We start from the raw sequence: 21,858 nt of genomic DNA, 5'->3' as shown, positions 1-21,858 counted from the left end.
TTTCTCTAATTATTAGCAAGATCTAACTGGCTTGGGGAACATTAAAACTATTGGTAACACTGTAACAGGACTAATCTATCCCGTTGTACCAAATTTTACAGTTGCTTCAGTTCATCAACGTTTTCCGGCATTAATTTATCCACCGCTCTCTTGTGTGCGATTCCTGTTTCAGTCAGGTTGACGACTTTGAATCTTTTCTTTTTCAGCTATTCTGTCTCGATTTAGTGCTGTGCATGGGATCGTTGTCCTGTTCCAGGAGCCAATTTGGGCCAAGCTTTACCTGTCAGATAAATGGCTCACATTTGATTCTAGAATACTTTGGTACACAGAGGAGTTTGTGGTCGACTCAATGAAGTACACAGGTCCAAAATAAGCCAAAATCATCACACCACCACGGTGTTTGACCGTTATTAGGCATTTGTCTTGATATGCCATGCTTAGTTTTCACCAAAAGTTGAGCTCCCTATTAGGAGAAAAACATCTCCAGTTCTAGGTTTGTTCAGATGTAACTTTGCAACTCAAACCTGTGTTGCCACGGTCTTTTCAGGGAGACGTTTTCTCCTTCCATACAAAATGTACTTTTTCTTTCTCTAGTTGTACAAGTGCACTAGAGTTCAACATGTTTCTCTGTGCATCACATGGTCTGGCCTTGGGGTGATTTTGTTGGAACGCCTCTCATGGGAAGGTTGAGGCATTGTGTAGATGTTTCAGACCAGCAAACTGCCAAAACTTCTGCTTGTGTACTTGAGTTTTTCACAGACTCCTGTTTTTTATAGAACTTTCTCAACTTGTAAAGTGATGTTGTTCCTATTCACTTATTACTTCAGCTTGATGGTGTTCACAACAGCAGTTCGAACAGTGCTTTTAATAAAAGCTAACAGCACTTCTTCATTGAAATGACCTGGATAGTTACCACAGCAGCAATTAAAACACAAATCTTTTGACTTTTGTTGCCATGATGCCAGGTCTCTCTTGGAAATGAGATTTTTAATCTCAATGAGATTTTTACCTGGATAAATAAAGGACTAATAAAATAATAAAATAAAAACAAATCGAGGCCAGTATGAAGGACTGAATGTCTCCCTCAGTGACTGAATGGCAGAATGTAATCTTTGTATTAGCACTTGCTGTAAGCCATTTAAATGGTACACTGTGTGAGCGCAACAGTATAGTACATATCAAAATATTGTCTTATTGTGAAAAACACTTGAGTTAACAAGGTGAAAGAGAAGGAGGTCTAAGATCTTGGAGTGTGTTTCTTTCACTGATTATTAAATCGATTATGATGAAGCGAGACAAAGAAAAAACACACCATGAACTGCAAGGTTGGAAATTTTAATTCTTGCAAAGTTTTTTTCCTAAAATGGGAGCAGGTTTGTTTTTTTTGTTTTTAAATCATAGTTGAAAACATACAGAGAAAAGTTTGGCAACTCAGAACAGGAACAAATGAGTGACTCAATGAAGAGGAAATAATACACTGACATTTACAACAGAATACAGTACAAGTTGTTGAAATTATCCATCAACAAGAAGAACAAAAGTGTCACAGCTGCAGCAGTTTACTGCCATCATGATCAAAGCTGTATTTGTCAAATTTGAAAAATGTCATATTGGAGAGGAAGAAAAAGCATTAGAGAAAAAAGTAAAACTCTATGCAGAGGTAGAGCTCAGTGCACAAGGCTATGACACACACACACACACACACACACACACACACACACACGCATACGCACACGCACACAAACACACAAAACCGGTCTTTGCTATCAGAGGGAGGGGGTACGTTCTCCACATCAGGATTCACCACTGTCAGCCACGCGGCTTCTTTCTGCGTGCAGAGAAAACCACACTGGGCGGTATGTACACACACATACAATAAATAGGATATACAATCTTTCAATATCTCACAACAGCTACTCCAGCATCGTAACTTCCCCCAAAGATGTATTTTGCACTTTTTATTTACCAATCATTCAAAGCGCCACATGCACACACAAAAAGCACTTCTCTAAGATCAGACACCACATCAGAGCTTCCTTCATTTTTTCCTCCATGACTTTGGTACAGTTCTGCCCCTCTGCACGCCTGCAGGCCAGACTGATTTTCTGGTAGCTTAGAAAAGCAAAGTAACATAAATCACACTCCTGGAGGCTACCGATGAAATGCACAAGAACAAACCGATGTCACATTTGAAATCAGAACGCGTTTCCCCCTGACCTTTTTATTTCATTAAAAAGAAATAAAAGTAAGTCCTTAGATTTTTTTTTAGATTACATCAAGATTGTGTCTATTCACCGATTTAGATTTAGAGTCTGGTTGATTGTAAGGCAAACAGCCGGTCACATGAAGTTCATTTTTATCCTATCCTCATACACCCAGAACAGCAACTGAACTCAAATCTGTAGACTGGCCTTTTTTCTGTTTTTAAAGGAAAAAACTCAAGGGGAAAAGAAAGGAGGAGGAGGAGGAATCAGGAAGGGAGCCGTTTATGAAAATACTGTTTATGACAATTTTACTAATGTTTCTGTGAGGCTGGCAAAATGCTGCAAAAGGTTATCAGATGACTGTTGATGTAAGCGAATAATATTGTATAAAAAAGACATTTTGAACGCCAGTGATTTGGCACAAATAAAATGCTTAACACCACCAATCAGTCGTAAAAGAAAAACGTGCTTCCATTTATTCGTTAGATGGACAGCGTGCCCAATCAGGACCCAAAATGAACTTTTTAACTCACCAGCTACGAGTGAGAAGTGGAAAAGTCGTCAAGAGGGAATTTTCTCACAGAATCGCCAATTAGTTGGTGTAGACATGAAAAGTGTTACAACTTGGAGCTGGAGCATTCGGACTGACACCAACTTCCTTTTCCCCATACACTTCTGTGCAACTGGACTCCTTTTTGCTACGAGACGAAATGCCCCCTGCTGGCTATGAGATAAAATGCAGGTTTAAGGCACAAAGTCCATCTTTTAAATACAGTCTGAATAAATCTTTTTTTGTGGGTTTAACTTTTTTTTAAATCTTTAAGTCCAATTAAAAAAAAAACAAATTCATGTGGAAATTGATACAAATTAAATTTGAGCCAAAGACAACAGGAGGGTTAGTGATGCGTGTTAACAGAATAAGTCTGCCAAATATGAATTCTCAGTTCAGACATTATTATTATTTAACGACATACTGAGTGATATTTTTGACTCACCTGATGACCTTTTACAACATCTTGCCAATTTTACAGCATCAGAGGAAACAAACATCCTTATTTTATCAAAAACACATGAGTAGGGTAACGTTTCACAGAGAAGACTTACAAACACAAAAAAATCATAATAATAATAATGAAATGAAATTGAATTGTCATGTGTTATCTCCATACCACACACATTATGTCACATTAAAAAAAAATGGCATTTTCGGCATTGTGAAATTGTTGACAAGAGACCAAAAAATCTTAAGTGGTGTTTCCCATTTAAATCGTAACACTTGACTCTCTTCTTTACTTGATTTGTCATAGAAACACATATTTAGACATATTTGCCCCTCCCCATTTACAGTATAAACTGACCCATATAAATATTCTAACCTTATTCTTTTTGTATTTTTTTTTAACATTATGACCTCAGTTTACAGATTTTTGCACACGACGGTGCTGTATTTACACTGTACAAAGACAATTTAGCAAAATGTATACAATCTATCATTTTGTAAGCAGTGTTTCAATCATCGCTCGAAGCTTTTTCATTCGTTTCAGTCTGTGACGACCCTGAAGGTTCATGCTTTTAGTTGGCATTTTAATGTCAATGTTTTCACTTGTACTGTTACTTTGTAAGTTGGAAGAACCGTACAAAAAGTTAGAGGAAAAAAAATACTTCAGACTTATTTGTTCTTTTTTTTCTCCAGCAGAGAGGGGAGAAGTGTTTAACTAGCTTATTACAGGCACCACAGGTCAGGGCAATGGCAGTGAATAAAGTACAACAGAAGCTCTACAGTATATCTCGTTTCTGTCTTCCAGTAAATCTCCTCCCATGTGTGCGTGCTTTGTTATATTTAATCACAACAACAAAGCGATGCATGAATATTGCTTTATCTGAATGGTTGCTGGGTGGCCGTACTGTCAGAGATACTATTCTGCAACTGGATGCCTACAAGGTGAATAAGTGCCCTTGAGCTAAAAACGGACTTGTCTCGTTGAATGTCAGTTATCCTGATGAAAACTTCAGTCAAATGGTCCCCATCTGAGACAATGCTCAGCGGATTCTGTTTGTCAAGGAGGGCTGAGGATATGTAGTCCACGTATCAACTGTACTGCTAAGCTAACAGTGAAATGTCTTTCTTTTGTATGCGCTTGTCTCTGCGAACAGAGGGAGCTGCTGTGTGGGAATGCAAAAGAACAAAAACACCCAACAAAACACGAACTAACTGAGAAATTGAAGTAAAGTCTGAAATGTGTCTATAAGCTGTCAAACGATCATCTCATGCTTCAGCTAACGTACTGACTGAACCAGAAGATTAAAATCAAAGGAATGTACACGGCGTCCCCTCCAGCAGCTGTACAAGCACTTGAGCATTGGAGGGAATTATGGAGCGCCGCTGCCGCTGTTACGTCCTGTATTCTGCTTTTTAAGCGTGTTCCTATTTTCATTTCTGGACTTCACACAAGTCTCTCCACTTCTGTATTTCCACCTGGCTGCTTATCTTCTGAAGTTAGGTGGTCTTCATTCCAACAGCGTTCAGTTTGGTTCAGCTTAGCTCCGTTTGGTTTGGTGCAGGCAGGAAACAGGACTTCTTTTATGTACAACAACCAGTCTGGATGCAATAACATTTGTAATAGTGCCAGATTGTTGAAGGGGCGTGTGTATGTGTGAGGAGATTCCAGACTGACACTGATCCACACGACTGCTGCCCACCTGGTCTGCCTGCATACTAGGCAGAAATACAGTACAGGTCTATGATGCATTCCTCTGCAGACAGCCAGTGTTAGGAAATGATGGCCGGACACCACCGCACCACTGTTAGGTTGTCTGCGCTCACCGAGCGCTTCTTGGCTAGTTTCCTCAAGTCTTTGTACTTGTCATCACACAGCCGTGAGATGGCCTGCAAGTCAAACAAAAGAGCAAGTGAGATGGAGCCGGGGGTGCCTTCCTATGTTTTAGTTGGAGTGACTACAGAACATCTTTGCCTGTGTGTGTGTACTAAACACATAGTGTGTTATGTGTAAGTAGTGGTTACGACACCACAAGTCTGAGATGGGCTCACACACCAGACGCGCTTAGAAACATTTCATTTAAACTGTGCTTTGTGCAGTTCAGGTGAGAAAGTGACAACAATGACCTCTCGATCACACCAGAGTTTCTCTCTTATTGTCCTGCTCAACTCAGGTGGGAATGGGAATTTTTTCAAAATCACAAAGACACGTGGGTTCACTTTTAGCAGTCTTTTAAGTAAACTGCTTTTTCTTTTGGGGGTTATTTTTGGACATTAAATAACTAGATTAATGTTGAGGAATGGTCTCATCTCCAAATAAATTAATCAACCAATTCCACTCGTCACATGGAGACGTCTCACCTTCAGCCAGCTTGATGTTTAAAACTCTAAAACTAAATGAAATGCAGCCGTTATTAACACTGGTATACCTGCTGTAAAAAGTTTGTTTTGCTCCAACAGATCAAACAATGGCATCAATGAATGAAACACTAACAGCAGTAAGGCTGCAGGACAGGAAGGAAGAGAGCGAAGCTACCTGCACAGCAGCACGTCCCTGCATCCTGTCCTTCACCCGGCAGGAGATCAACATTTATGTTTTTGTAATGATCAGAAGCTCGTCAAAATACCAACTACCCAAATTACCTTGGTTTTTCTATTTCACAATGTCAGGCTGAAATAAATTGATATTTTTCTCTTTTTTTCTTGTTTTACCTGAGCTCCAAAAACATAAACCTATCTCTAGTACTTCAGCACGCTTCTCACCTCTAGTTTTTGCGCCTTGTCCCTGCTGAGAGGCTCCAGGGGGAAGCTGAGGTTATTGGCCTCAGCAAGCGAGCGCAGGTCAAAGTAATACTTGGCGTAGACGCTGGACGGCACGTTGATATTGAACTGCAGCAATTCCAGGAACTGACGCTCCAGCTCATTCCTTTTGCCATAAAAAAGAAAGAAAACGTGTGAGTTAGTTAATTAGTCTTATGCTATTTAAATAAAGGTTAGTTTGATTGGTAAAGCCAACATCTCACAGAGTGGCGTAGGCTGCACTGAGCCTACGCCACCAAACATAAGCCTCTTCTTTATGATAAAAGGGAATGCTATCTAAGCAAGGAACACTGAGCATTATGTGTAAGAAAGAATTAATCCCAAATGAAAGTGCTATTGTCATGCAGTGCCTGTGCTCAGCAGCTCTGTGATCCTCGGTGCAGCGTGATGACAGACGCTTTCATCTGTTACTCTTCAGTTGTGACCAAATCCTTCTGCACTGTAACCACTAGCCATCTCTTCTTCCTACCCTTTGTTGCTCACCCACACATTTTCACAGCCACGCAGCAACAGACGGGCTAAATTTAGGCTCTGCTGTAGCCAAACTCTGCCTAATAGCGCTGCTTTTTCTTCATCTTTCCTCATTCAGCCTGTTTTCATCTGTTTCTTTTTGTGTTGCTCTGCTCCTCAGTGTTCTCCCAAGACGTTTCTACTGTTCAGTCAGTGGGTGGATCGTGAAATTTAGCAGGCTAGGTTCCAGAACATGGCTTTGAACGGACTCAAATTGACCTTCTGAGGAAATCTCTGGTCAAATCAAGAGCCACAGTCCGGTAAATTGCCATATGGGAGCACAGCAGATGTGCATACTGTGCTGCACTCACTGGAGAGAATCCTGAACAGGTGGATTACGCTCATTGCCCTGTGAATCTGAGCTCAAGGACAAGAATAGACATCCACTGATGCAGAAAAGTGTGAAAGCAGGAGGGGTGAGAGGTGGCATCTACAGCACAGAGTCCCTCCTCAGAATAATCCACACAAGTGGATTTGAGGTTGACGTGGTAAATAAGACTGAGTTTTCTGACCTCATGCTTCAGAGGCATCTTCCCCGTTTTGCTCCAAATGCACCACAATCTAAGATTAAGCATTAAAATGAAGCTGACATTTTTGTCCTGCAAACCCAGAAAACTGTGAATCTCTCACTGTCAACTAGTTAGAAACTAACAAACCATAATGTTTTTAAGGCTTAATGACGTGATACCATTACAGGGAGTGCAGAATTATTAGGCAAGTTGTATTTGTGAGGAATAATTTTATTATTGAACAACAACCATGTTCTCAATGAACCCAAAAAACTCATTAATATCAAAGCTGAATGTTTTTGGAAGTAGTTTTTAGTTTGTTTTTAGTTTTAGCTATTTTAGGGGGATATCTGTGTGTGCAGGTGACTATTACTGTGCATAATTATTAGGCAACTTAACAAAAAACAAATATATACCCATTTCAATTATTTATTTTTACCAGTGAAACCAATATAACATCTCCACATTCACAAATATACATTTCTGACATGCAAAAACAAAACAAAAACAAATCAGCGACCAATATAGCCACCTTTCTTTGCAAGGACACTCAAAAGCCTGCCATCCATGGATTCTGTCAGTGTTTTGATCTGTTCACCATCAACATTGCGTGCAGCAGCAACCACAGCCTCCCAGACACTGTTCAGAGAGGTGTACTGTTTTCCCTCCTTGTAAATCTCACATTTGATGATGGACCACAGGTTCTCAATGGGGTTCAGATCAGGTGAACAAGGTGGCCATGTCATTAGTTTTTCTTCTTTTATACCCTTTCTTGCCAGCCACGCTGTGGAGTACTTGGACGCGTGTGATGGAGCATTGTCCTGCATGAAAATCATGTTGTTCTTGAAGGATGCAGACTTCTTCCTGTACCACTGCTTGAAGAAGGTGTCTTCCAGAAACTGGCAGTAGGACTGGGAGTTGAGCTTGACTCCATCCTCAACCCGAAAAGGCCCCACAAGCTCATCTTTGATGATACCAGCCCAAACCAGTACTCCACCTCCACCTTGCTGGCGTCTGAGTCGGACTGGAGCTCTCTGCCCTTTACCAATCCAGCCACGGGCCCATCCATCTGGCCCATCAAGACTCACTCTCATTTCATCAGTCCATAAAACCTTAGAAAAACCAGTCTTGAGATATTTCTTGGCCCAGTCTTGACGTTTCAGCTTGTGTGTCTTGTTCAGTGGTGGTCGTCTTTCAGCCTTTCTTACCTTGGCCATGTCTCTGAGTATTGCACACCTTGTGCTTTTGGGCACTCCAGTGATGTTGCAGCTCTGAAATATGGCCAAACTGGTGGCAAGTGGCATCTTGGCAGCTGCACGCTTGACTTTTCTCAGTTCATGGGCAGTTATTTTGCGCCTTGGTTTTTCCACACGCTTCTTGCGACCTTGTTGACTATTTTGAATGAAACGCTTGATTGTTCGATGATCACGCTTCAGAAGCTTTGCAATTTTGAGACTGCTGCATCCCTCTGCAAGATATTTCACTATTTTTGACTTTTCTGAGCCTGTCAAGTCCTTCTTTTGACCCATTTTGCCAAAGGAAAGGAAGTTGCCTAATAATTATGCACACCTGATATAGGGTGTTGATGTCATTAGACCACACCCCTTCTCATTACAGAGATGCACATCACCTAATATGCTTAATTGGTAGTAGGCTTTCGAGCCTATACAGCTTGGAGTAAGACAACATGCATGAAGAGGATGATGTGGACAAAATACTCATTTGCCTAATAATTCTGCACTCCCTGTATTACCATTTTATGGGGAAAGAGACAAGAGGAACTAATGTAATCTGAAGTCCCTCAGACACTCTAAGCTCAAGAACAAAATAAAATAATAATAATAATAATGTATACTTCATCGTCACAAGAAATTCTTCTCTGCATTTAACCCATTCACTCAGTGAAGCAGTGGGCAGCCACCAATCTAGCGCCTGGGGAGCAGTGTGTGGGGACGGTATCTTGCTCAGGGGTACCTCAGGGTAGCCGTTAAGTGGATTCCAACCCCTGACCTTCCAATCATGGGGCGACCACTCGACCTACTGAGCTATCCCTGCTCAGATCAAAGGCATTAGACGAAATGGTCAGAGACTCTCCCGGCAAAGACTCTTAGCAGCTCTTGAAAACAGGCTGACCACACAAAGCCCGACTATTCTCAGGACAGAAAGACAAGTGCTGCTGTATCTGCCATCACCCCACTCAGCAACGATGAGTCAAAGAGGAAGCATTTATTTACATGGCTGACACTCTGCCAGGGGTTTTCATGGCTGTGTGGCATTTTAGGAGCCAGCAAACAGCTGATGGCACCAACCTTTGAGAATTGTGGCTCTGAGGAAGAAAGATGGGGGGGAAAAAGTGCTGCGATAATAAATTTTTAGCTGCTGCTTCAGTAAATTCTTGACAAATTCTGGATGATTTTTTTCTGCTGATTGCTGCATTGATTAATCAGTAAAACAATCTGCAGCATTATCGGTGATAAAAATAACTGGTAGTCCTCGTTTCAGGGCCATTGTGCTCCAAAGATCTGACCTAAACCTAAACATGCGCCTGACGTACAGACTCCTGCTGGAAATGTTTCACACTGAACATTCGGAGGAATATGCTACAGTATGTTCTGAAATGCTAATGTTATTGAAATCATCATATGGTATAGTCAGTCATGTGATTCTGCACCTCCCACACAAGGACACTGGTTTCTCTTTGAGAGAAGCTGTTGTCATGGAAATAGTCCAGACGTTTCCCAGTCATAAGATCACAGAGAAGAACAGCATCCGGGGAAAACAAAAAGGACTAAATAGCTTTGATTTCAGCTGCTGCCATCAGTTAATAATGTTTTATTTCTCTTAGTAACAAATCAAGTGTTTTAGCTGATTTATTCCATGCAAATAGTTAAACAATAAACTGTTTCTATGTTCTTAAACAACCATGTAATGAAAATAAAATGCCAGGCTTTAGCTTCTATCGCCAACTCAGCTGTTTTAGTGCAGAAATAACAGCAGACGTCTTCTGCAACTGACCTGAGTCTATAGGGATATAGCTCTACGCTGCTGATGTCAATAAACTGACTCACATGTCCTCCACAGTGATATCCTTGAGAATTTGGCAGTAGTCGACGTTCCAAACCGCCTGGTCGTCCCAGACTTTGGAAGCCAGGAGGATGGCTCCCAACACGATCCGCTTCCAATTGGCCGGGCAAATGTCGATCTCTGCGTAGGTCAGGAGCCTCTCCAAATACACCTTAGACAAAGGGATTTGTCACAAGTAAGCATCTTGAAATAAAACAGTTATTTTAGCACAAAAACAAAACTGAAAAACTCTCAATTTTGCCTTTTGTTTAACAGCTGGCATCGACTAGCATTAACAGCATCAAGTCAGTTTCACACGACTAAAACATCCTACACGCAGGGTCAAAAGAGTCAGATTGCTAAACTGCTATCGCTCTGTGTTTTCCTTCACCCACGGTGTAACGCTAACATAAGGTACAAAACATAAGCAAGTAAACACCACGTTAATAATCATATCGAGCCTTTGTGTCCTCGGGGTTTCCTGTGTTTAATTACCCTCTGTTCTCCCTTCCTCTGTTTATCTGAAGGGTTAGTTTGCTGCTTTACAGTTTTGCAGTCTCCTGCCTACTCCACCTCCATGATGTCAGAGGCTGATGAAATCCAGCTTCCCCGGAGCTCCCTCGTGAAATATTCATGCCAATCGAACCCCTGCACCGTCTCCTTCTCTCTCCTTCGAAATAATTCCCACAGTCTACACGGCAGAAAGCGCACAGAACACACAGACACCTGATCCTCACAAGCCAAAGCATTTGTGCAGATGTTAAATCTTCTGATCCACTCATCATCATTTTGTTACAGTACAAGAGAGAAGGTCTTCTGTTAGATTCATGGACTGAACTGTGAAAGCTCGAACAGTTAGTGCACAAAACCCACATTCAGCTCCCTTTTTAAAATGATGTAAAGTGAAAGATTTAGAAGTACACAAGCTTAGATTTGTCACTTCTTACTTACTTTCTTTGCATTTTAATAGCCATACCATTTTCAGGATGTATACCCTGAGGTACATCGTAATAAATATTTCAGTTTTCAGACTAACAAGGATGGCAGGTTGTGAAATGGAAATTAATAAGTTCTTTTATGCCACTTTGCAGCCCAGTTTGTCGCAGCTCAGGTGTTTAATTAGACAAGTCGTGCTCAGTGGGGCGTCCTTCCTGAAGACAATACCAGCCTGTTTCTGCTGTGGCCCAAAACTGGCAGCAGGTGACAAACATCGAGAAAACTGGCATAGCTGCTTCAATTTCAGGAGGCTTGTCTGATAATAAAACACAGTAACTTCATCTACTACAATAAGTAGTCTGGTTTTTCTGTCCCTCAACAGGAAATCTGATTCGTCTTCCCAGAGGATGACATGCTCACTCTCTGGGTCTCTTTCTTTTCCATCCTCTCTCTCCTCACCTGTGATGTAATAACTTGGGGAAAGCAAGACGCCCAGCTTTCATCTCAACTCCCCTGTCTAAATTTAGCTGTGTCAGCTAAGCTACACCAATAACCACCAGCCAACAGCCCCATTCAATTACTGACAGCATGGCAGAGTTTACACTGGAGAGCTGCAGGAGGCACGCCGTGTGCCAGGCTCTGTATGCAACTATCGCTCTCGTCCACCTGAACATGGACAAAGACGCAGACGCAGCACGTCACAGTGACTGCTTTCCAGTTACTCTCTGGAAAAGCAGAAACACCCACACAGTTAACACATTTGTCCATCTGTCAGGAAGCAGAGAAACCTAATACCAGGCCCCTGGGCTAGCCACATTAACAATGCACTTTGCTGGCCTCTAGAGACCCACGTGTTAGCCAGAGTGACAAAGTGTAGAAAGAAATGTTTCTGGGCAGATGAGTGGAGAAGGGTGATGGCACTAACTGTGCCATCAAATCAAACATAAGGATAAACTATTGAACTGCTTAAGGCTTTAGTACAGAGAGAGAAAAAGAGATGATGTGATATGATATGTGAGGACAGAGAAGAAACGAAAAGCACAGGTGAGCACACAGGATGTCATAAGTCACGGGGAGAGAGCCCACTGTATGCCAAAGCACCAATTATATTCTAATTATACACTTGCTACAGGCGCAGGCAGACCTCATACTGAAGTAATTCTGAGTGGAGACTAAACGGATTAAACCGCCACAAATCTGTTACTGAACTTTCAGCTCTGTCTCGTGGCTTCGTTTGTGCAACATTCTCCAGAAGGACAAACAGGCTGTTTCATATCACACAAAGAAGAAGAGTAAAAAATAAAGAGAGCCAACAATCTAAGGACAGCAGAAAACAAGACAAGCAGAAGCAATACTCCCTCCTAGTGTCAGCACTGAATTAGACTCACAGTCCTAATTCTCCTAATTCCTATCTGTCTCCCACGCTCTCGCGCTCCTTCACGATGTTAACTCTGTGTGGAGTCATGCTTCGAGTTGCTGAAGGGTCTCTTAATTAGGTTGTAACCGCAAGCTCTGGACACCCTTGTCTTCCTCCAATACAAACAGGAACTTCTAATCACTTAAAAGTATTTTTTTTTTCCTTCCTTGCTGTTGTTTTTTTTTTAAAAGAAAACAAAAAGTTTGCATTTCATTTTGTTTATAACTGCATCAATGCAGAAATAATCACATTCACAGAGTGTGGCTGTACTCAGTGGTGGGAAGGCTTTTATAATCCACTTCCACTCAGGGCCAGCTGGATTGGAAAAGCTCTTAATGTGATCGTCCCTCCAAGCAAACAAGTAAATGGAGTCAAAAAGCCCTTTTCCATTAGTACCTGCTCAGGTTCGGCACGGCTCAATGCAATTTTTAGCGTTTTCCCGTAGTACCTGATACCAGGTGCTCTTTTATTACCTACTCGGCCACAGTTCCAAGCGATCCAAAAATGTGACATGCATGCCACCAACTGGCTACTCAGTCTCCTTTACAAAATCAAAACCGCCATTCTTGAAACCTGGCAACAAGGGAAATGACTGCACAAAAACAACACCACGGTCCCCGAGTCTGACCGAGCAGCAGGTGTAACATCGCCCCGACGTCCTCCTTTATTGTGGCGTTTGTGTCACATCCAAATGATGTCACGGGACGTTCTGTCGCGTTGCTGTAATGACCCGACCCACATTAGGTGGTTGTAATGGAAAACGAGTCGAAGCGAGTCGTGCGTCCAGCCGATCTGAGTAAGTGCGAATAGAAAAGGGCTAAAAGTGTGCAGGGACTGCGTTTCACGGCTGAACTGTTTACTCACCAAAGTGACGATGGCACACTCGGCAGTGAGCTGCGCGGCACTGAACAGCGTCCTGACGAAGCGGTAGATCTGCTTCTGCTCAGGGTCGTGTTTGTCATAATCAGCAGGAACCTCGGACTTCTGCGACAAACACCAGAAAAGATAAGAATGAAATGAAATCAGATCGTTTCCCAAAGTGGAATCACAAACTGCTGCTCGATACATCAGCTTATTTCTGAATGCAGAAGTTTAGTGTTGTTGGACATGGGGCGTAAAACAAAGGGGTTATGTAAAATCTGAGACTGAAATTGTTGAGCAAATATTCATTTTAAAACACGTCTGAATGATCCAGATGGCTCCTGAGATTACACATCTCGCCACTGTGTGATCCATGTGTGCTTATGTGCCGTTTATCAGCTCATGTAATTAGTCTTCCTGATGAATCCTGACAGCTCTATAGTTTGTGTGTACTGGAAATTCATCTTCGGCTGCGGCCTTACTGAGAGTGGGTGAAGCTTCTCATCGAAAATATCTAACAACATTCTTCCGTCGATGTCTCTGGAATTAAAAAGAGGAAAAGAAATCAAAAACAGATGCATGATTTCATTGATAAGTCATTTATATGAATGAATCTGCACTTCAACCAGCTGCCCTATATGGGATTCTTACCACTTTCAGTTTATAGAAACACGTTTTATCCTAAAGCTTCCGTGTTTTTTTAAAAATATGAGATCTGTCAAGTCATGTCAATCCAACAAATTCTATTAACAACACAAAAATGTGTTCCAGGCTGCATCTTTGCGAGCAGAAATGTGAGTCACTTAAGCTGCTACATAAAACAGCCTGTTCTTCTCTGCTTTGTGGTTTATTTAAAAATGTCTCCATGCAAGCGTTATTTAGTGTCTCCACAGCCTTTAGTAAGAACACATCCCTTTGCAAAAGGATGTCAAGCTTAGCTGGATATCAAAGTATCTAAAGAGTAAAGAATTTAATCTAATCTTTCTGGGTCAGAATGAAGCAGGATGTTGCAGGGTTTTTGTATTTTGTGGAATTTTGATGCAAAAGAAATAAAAGGTTAATCTTACCTGTTCTTTATATGATAATATATTGCAAGGGCTACACTGCAAGCACAAAAAGGTAAATAAAAATGAGTGTAAGAGGACAATAAGGGAAAAATCTTTCAATATTAGGTAAAGCTGTGAATCGCTCAGATGGGGGTTACCATTTGATGGTGTATTTCAGGTTGGGTTGACTGACAGTGCTGTCATCGAGGAATATGGTGGAACAGGAGCTGTATTTCCGTCTCACTGGGCCTGGATAATGCTGGAGTTCAAACACGTCCGTACCAAAAAACAGAGACACACACGTCAATCTCTATTTCTGTCATACTTGGACGCGCCAAAGGCCTGGTATGAGGATGGAAAGTAGGGCACCTGTGAGCCCACAAGCTAATCTGTGGGTCTGTCAGCGTCTCACTTTGTTGCATGCAGGAATGGTATTTATGGTGGAGTGCATCTTTAGAGAAACATCAAAAACTTGATGAATAGCAAGTTCATCACCTTGAGTAATGACCTTTCTATTCATCGTCCATTCATTTCATTCAAAATTATTTTTAACTGGTGCACACTAAACAGGTTTATGACTTAAACAAGACAATGTTTTCTCATTTGGCCCTGCAGGAACTGAGTAATGCAAATTTTTTTCAAACAAAGAAGCACATTTGCACATTTAGCTAGTCCTGTCTTTCAGGTCTCAGGGAGTGTGGACAAAGATGACCTGCACCATAACACCACGCTTCTTCTACATTTGTACTACATCTAAAGCTTTTTAAACACTAAGACTATAATTGGAGTCTGGAGTGTGGGATTAAAAAAAAAAAAACGGGAGGAACAATGGAAACGGGTTTGGGTTACTTTGAGGGTCATTCGGAGGACTTTACCTTGTTCTCCGAAATGTGTGTTAACTTGCAAAAAATACAAGACATTAAAATTACTAACTGCACAGCAATCATAACAGCAAACGTATTACATACAGTGGCTAATGATTCAGTTACTTACGTGGTTGATGTAAAGGCTCTTCCGTTTTTCTCGAACTGAAAAAAAAGACGAGAGAGCGCTTCAAGAATCTTTGTGTGAGTGTAGTACACAACCCTCACAGACAGGGAGCAGCATATAACCAGGCTTCAGAGCTGCCCTATTAATATAGACTTTCCCCCTGTGTATAATTATTATAAACCACATACAACAAAGCAAAGCAGCTTCAGCAAAAAACAGTTTTTACATTAAAAAACGGAGAAATTTCAAAGCCTGTGAGTATTTTCTCCCCTGCGTGTTAATATGTGGGAATGACTGTGACCTTATCAATTAATCCGTTCATCATTTAGACATGCATGTCTTAATTCATGCTCAGTCATCCAGGTAAGGAAATCTTCAGACACTGAAGAATTCACTTGGATGAGTGATGAAACGTTTCTCCCACACTACGTCCACATGAACAGAATTAACTTCCTGTGATTGGACGTACATGAGTCCAAATTAAATCAGGCATAGTGACTGGTTTATTCAAGTGCAGCCAATCATCTGAGCTCATCTCTTTTCTTTTTCTTTCTGTTCATACAATCTGGTATTTTGCTACCTTACTTCTGTTTAACGGATGTGATGATTTGTTGGTTCTATAAAGCAGAGCTTCATCACAGTTACTGCACACGCAACAGTGCAACAGGGCAGCAGCGCTGCGTGCGTGTCTGTGTGCATCAGTATATGTGCTCACTGTTGTAACAGAGCACGCAAAGGGAAAAGGGCTGCTAGCAAAGCAAACTGGAGCAGATGGAGAGCGCAGAGCACACAGAGACACCTTGTACGTCTCATCCCATACTGTCTGTGTCTTACCTCTCTGGCACAAAGGTGCACACACTCACACTGCAAAGCACGCTGAGCTTTTTCCACTGAGCAAATGTGAGTGTGTGTGTGTGTGTATTTAGCAAAGAACAGCAGTCTTTGACACCATCAAACAGCTGCACAGCTTAGTCAAAAAAAACCAGTAACAAAAAAACCACAAACTTAACCACAGTGATTTCTGAATAGTCATGAAACATGGCTTCACTTGTGACACACCTTTCAAATCACAGCTTTATACTCGAGGCTGATTTCTAACTTTATCAACCATTTACATATGAAAATTGAAATATACAGTAATTAGAGGTGTGTCATTTTAGTAACTAAACTGCAATTTCTTTGGCCAAGGCTGTGCAGTCCTGTTCCTACATCTCATGGACGGACATGTGCAATGGAAGAAACGCACGCACGCACACAGACGATATCAGCAGCTAAGCAGCAGAGACAAGTCACCTGCTAACAGAGTACGAGGATACGATGCAGTTTGAGACCACACAGAGGGACTGTTCCCTTAAAGGGTCCAGCCCGAACACACAGTAAGCATAGTGTTACCTGCCTACCAAGCACAGACGTATACATGCTTACCTCTTTTGTTGGGCACAGCAACTGAAAAACAAATGTCCAAGTTGTCTCCATGTTTATGACACAGATACTCACAACAGGCTTTATTATTAAGTGTGTCAGTAATTCATTTATAGCTGCTGGGAGTGATGAACACAGCAGCTGTCACATATGTTAGGACCACAATGCTGTGTATTGATATTTAATAACAGTATGAGAACAAAGGCCAGCAGACTTTCACATAAGAGCCTGACGATGCTAATACAACACTATCAGCACCTAACACCGGATCTATATAACAGCCTTCAGGCGACAGACTGCTCAGCTGAATCAAAAGCTTATCATCAAAGCAAAGAGATTATGTCTAAACTGGGAAATAATCTAAAAAGCTTCACATTTCAGTTGATAATAAGACATTCCTGTCATTCTAGAGGCACCCGACTGCTACAAGATCAATCTTTGTGCCTGCTAAGGAAGATCAAAACACCCCAGTGCGTCTTCAAAAATCTGACATGAAAGCAGACGGGACAGGGCTCCATCTAGAGCTTTTATGTTGGATAAAAGCATGCTGGTCAGTGGTACTTGTGCTGATATCTGAAGTTCCACCTTCAATAAAAACAGCTTGCTATCTCAAAAAGTGGGCATATGCTGCAGTCTTCTTTGCGTCACCTCTTTGCTTGGTTGTCCATGATCCACCTGCAGTGGCTTTGCACCTACCAGTGCACAGCTCACTGACTTTGCACAGAAACTCCAAGCATGTCCACAAGCTGCTTCCTCATTTTCAAACAAACCAGAAGACATTATCCTTTACCCACAAATGTAACCCTGCATTATGCTATCCTGGCTTCATCCAAGTAGATCAGGTGTACACCAAATGGTGCGTCACTGATTACGAAAACACATTTATTAAATTTAGCTCTTCTACATTGTAGATTAATAACAATCATGACACTCCAAATACTCTTTTCCCTCATTTAAAAGTCAGTGAAGAAATTTCAGAGAGATCTGAGATTATTAAAATGTGACAAAAGAAGAGAGCACAACTCACCATCAGTTTGTGACTTGCTGAGGAAAATGGTGCTGGCGCGGGGATGATCTGAGGGATTGTACTCCATGGGAAGATCTAAATACAGAGGAAGGAAAACATAAGCCTCAAAGAAAAGCAGCATTTAAACTGATTCAAATGATTTAATCCCAAATGCAGCTGAAAAATAAATGCTGTCAGGAAAAACAAATTGTTTAAGCTGTTAGAGAACTTATGGTTCTTTTGATAAAACTATATTCAGTATCATATAATCATCAGGATGACGGGTATAACTTAAACACGCTGCCGGATACAACCTTTAATTTTGAGGTTATAAATGTGGGACTGGCTTCACGAGTTAACCACCTCTCGTCTAATGGTCTGAGCTAAATGAAAAACATATCTGTCAGCTGACAGTTTGCTGCACCAGCGCTGTGTAAACGGTGGTTTGTAAATCAATGCACTAAGCAAACACAGCAGAAGGCTATAGATTTGTACTGAATCATCTTCTGTGCGCGCGCACACACACACACACACACACACACACACACACACACACACACACACACACACACACACCACCTAGAACCCAAAGATCTGAGAGGAGCTGGCAAGAAAAACTGCAATAAATGACGAGCACAATATCATTCAGCACTGTACAGCTGATAAAAATCAGCTGCTGAAACCTGCTTTGTACAACATTCATCCTTTGGGTATGACGCTAAGTGCTTTGTACACTTATCCATCAGAGGGTGACTGAATGTTTCAATGAGGCTTTTTTATACAAGGATCAAAAGAAACAGTCCTAACTCTGAAATATGCTTACTTGTTACATTTGTTTTAATGGAAAGTAGCCCAGGTATTTATTTCTGGCAACCCATTACAAATAATGTGTTTTAATAGAGGACATGATGGAAAATAATCTCAGGCTACTGGGAAATGTAAAAAAACAAAAAAAAACAAAACCCAAAAGACATAAACAGATGAGTAAAGTTGGCATTTAGAATACAACCTGATTTCATTTCTAATTTTTTATGTATTTGTACTTGATTTGCTTTTATGTGTTGCTGTAAATATACTGCCTTCCCTTGCCAGATGTGTCTGTTTAAATCCAGTAGCAGCTACAGAGCCTAGCATATGGCTGTTATGCACAACTACTGAATGAATATATCAGTATCAATTTAGTGTCCTAGTTCCTTGTCCCAATTACATCCCATAGTCCCAGACATGCTGAAACGTGACATTTTACTGCTGAATTATAAACAGGAAATGTAGAATTCGGAGCCTGCAGACATGTGGTTAGTGCAACAGAGAGCCACTGTTGTTTGAACAGCAGACTTTTATTTGATCTAAGGTTGATTTAATGGTGGAATTTTCTGGTGACCTGTAATATCCGGCACTAGCTTAGATGAAACCATTTGTTGACATGACTTCAGAATCTTTATTGTGCTCTGGTCTAGGTTAAACATTTACTCTCAAATGTTACAATAGCCTGAGGAAAAATTAATGATAATGTCACACTAACATTACATCGACACTGCCACGCATTAAACTCTGAACCAGAAAAGAAACAAAACTAAAATTCAATGCAAACTAGCAGCGTGGGGTGGTTAGCCAACGAGCGGCTTCCTGGCCTCCTGGATGATGTCAGCGCAACAGGAAGGGTCACAAAGAACCAACACCCAGACAGACAAACGCAGAGAAAGAGAAACTGATGTCAAGAGACAGGCAAAGAGTGAGAAGCTGATAATGAGAGAGGAAAGGGCAAAGAGGGCAAGAGAGCAGAAAAATAAAGGGATGAAGATGACAGATTTGAAACATGATTGACAGCGAGAGAGAGAAACAGTAGTAGAGAAAATATAACGAGTGAAGGTGATGACAGGGGAAGCATTAGTGGAAAGAAAGTGAAAGGTGAGGGAGAAGAGTTTGGCTTGCAACCAGGGGTCCATTCTTCGTACCTCACTTACTACATCCAAGATCAAATCATCGCGCCAACTTTGAGCTCGCTATTCCGGTTCTCCGAACACACCTGTTGTTGACGATTAGTATAGCTGGATGAAGTAATGTGAGAGCACTGGGTGGCATAACAGGGGCTACGCATCGATAGTAGAAACATTGATCGGCAACCCTTTGATTGGTCGGCGAAAATGTCGAAGGAGCGCACTCAGTATTTTTCGGCAGCAGAGCAAGAACTCTTGATTGAGGGATTTCAGGAGTTTCAGAGTTTAATTAAAACGCAAGGGAACACTGCAAAGGCTGCAAAAGCAAGGAGAGAGGGCTGGCAGAAAGTTGCTGACAAATCAAACTCGTAAGTAATTTAATAATTACTTAATTTATAATGGATTGGATTTATATAGCGCTTTTCAAGGCACCCAAAGCGCTTTACAATGCCACTATTCAGTCACTCTCACATTCACACACTGGTGGAGGCAAGCTACGGTTGTAGCCACAGCTGCTCTGGGGCAGACTGACAGAAGCCAGGCTGCCATATCGCGCCATCGGCCCCTCTGGCCAACACCAGTAGGCGGTAGGGTAAATTTATTATATTATATTATATCCTCTTTCACATTAGAGCCACAACAGGACCCACTAGAACATGGGAACAAGTAAAAGTGAAATATAAGAATATTCTACAGAATGGTAACATTTATCACTTATATTGCTTTTCGTCTCTTGAAAAGAGACCCTGAAATAATCTGTTTGTTTATAACAGCAACCAAGAAAAGGGCAGAGCACAAAAAGACAGGTGGTGGTCCTGCACCCCCTCGTCAACAAGTTGGTTAAGTGAATAATACCCTCACGGGAAAATCGATATCTCTCTATGAGCACACTGTCGCGCTGAGCTAAAGGATCCTGTCTATCCCGCAATATACGCTGAATTCTGAAAACTCTCCTTATCAATCTTGCACCTTCCGCAATGGGTGGCTCGCGTATACGGACAGGACATGGCTGCGACAGACTTCCCAAATCCACCTTCGCTTTTATAGCCGTGGTCTCTCATCTTGATTACACGAAGTAATTTACTATTACTACTACTAAATATGAATTACATCTGAAATAATCAAATACATGAAATAGAATGATTAATAGTACATTTCCCTTTTTTTTGGGAAATGACCTGTGTGTATCTGTATGAAATCAATAAAAGAATCAAATACTGCATTATCTTTAATTACATTGATAATATTTATTTATGGACAAACAGTGGTAAAATATCGCTGTTGCTTTTGTATAAATGAAGCGGAGATACCTGGGTGGCCGCGATCTAATCCTGTTTACATAAAGTAAGCCTGCTCCCGAGCAGGTTTACGCTTACGGATCTGTTGCTATGACAGCAAGTCCCGGATGAGCTTCGGAGAACCGAACGATCCAAGATCACGCGAAATCGTCAACAATCAAATCCAGCTAACTTACTTAGCGAGGTACGAAGAACGGACCCCAGATCTCGCTGAGTCTTGTTGGTGTAAAGCTTTGGTTTAGTGTGCCATTAAACACACCATGCAGTGATAAGTACAGCTGAGATCACAGAGGCTCTCTGCACAGCAGCTTACACATGCAAGCCGCTGCTATTGTCTACAAACTCTTTTGAACTTTGTGTTGGAGAGCCACTTAAAGAGCCTCAAAGGACACACACACACACTTATATATACGCACATTCATACATATATGTGTATATACACACACACACACCACCATGATGTAGGAGGTAGTGACAAGCGATGCTGAATAAAAGATGGGTGTGTGGGAAGAAGCAGCACTGGAGGAGAACTTAAGGTAGGTTAATGATGATGCACAGTGTCTGAACGTTAGTGATGGAGAAAGTAAGCATGGAAATCACAGCTTAATGACACAGTATGATCGTGACAAAATGCCCAAATGCTCTAAATCTCTGTAGATTTAGATTTAATTTGTGGCGAGGGTCATACACCATTTCTTTTATAAATTATTACATAATACAATTTATAAATATCTCCCCTGGAAACATTTTATTTGCCATCTACTTTGTGATGGATAACCATGCAATATATTCAGCTGCCTCATACTGCAGTTAAACTCAAAGCAGCACTATCAAGTACTCCA

At 41.3% G+C, this 21,858-nt stretch overlaps 1 protein-coding gene across 4 annotated transcripts in view; it reads right to left on the bottom strand.

Annotated features, from left to right (window-relative positions):
* Positions 1 to 1,314: 1,314 nt before the first annotated feature.
* ccny (cyclin Y) overlaps positions 1,315 to 21,858 on the bottom strand; it is a 41,159-nt gene continuing 20,615 nt past the window's right edge. Inside the window, exons 2-12 of one of the 4 annotated variants that reach the window (XM_040018684.1) lie at positions 17,803 to 17,877; positions 16,779 to 16,799; positions 15,357 to 15,391; positions 15,239 to 15,262; positions 14,522 to 14,622; positions 14,385 to 14,420; positions 13,800 to 13,857; positions 13,321 to 13,440; positions 10,109 to 10,275; positions 5,965 to 6,127; positions 1,315 to 5,091 (exon numbers count right to left, since the gene is read on the bottom strand). In XM_040018684.1, the coding sequence (XP_039874618.1) occupies positions 4,975 to 5,091; positions 5,965 to 6,127; positions 10,109 to 10,275; positions 13,321 to 13,440; positions 13,800 to 13,857; positions 14,385 to 14,420; positions 14,522 to 14,622; positions 15,239 to 15,262; positions 15,357 to 15,391; positions 16,779 to 16,799; positions 17,803 to 17,877 (917 nt within the window). In that variant the 3' untranslated portion in view covers positions 1,315 to 4,974. The remainder of the gene's footprint in view (positions 5,092 to 5,964; positions 6,128 to 10,108; positions 10,276 to 13,320; positions 13,441 to 13,799; positions 13,858 to 14,384; positions 14,421 to 14,521; positions 14,623 to 15,238; positions 15,263 to 15,356; positions 15,392 to 16,778; positions 16,800 to 17,802; positions 17,878 to 21,858) is intronic. The other 3 variants (XM_040018686.1, XM_040018685.1, XM_040018688.1) reach the window with 3 other exon arrangements.

The sequence above is a fragment of the Simochromis diagramma genome, unplaced genomic scaffold (genome assembly GCF_900408965.1).
Source record: "Simochromis diagramma unplaced genomic scaffold, fSimDia1.1 OVJJ01000717.1, whole genome shotgun sequence".
NCBI classification, from domain to species: domain Eukaryota; kingdom Metazoa; phylum Chordata; class Actinopteri; order Cichliformes; family Cichlidae; genus Simochromis; species Simochromis diagramma.
The sequence above is the reverse complement of the archived record's forward strand: the minus strand, read 5'-3'. Positions and strand labels throughout refer to the sequence as shown.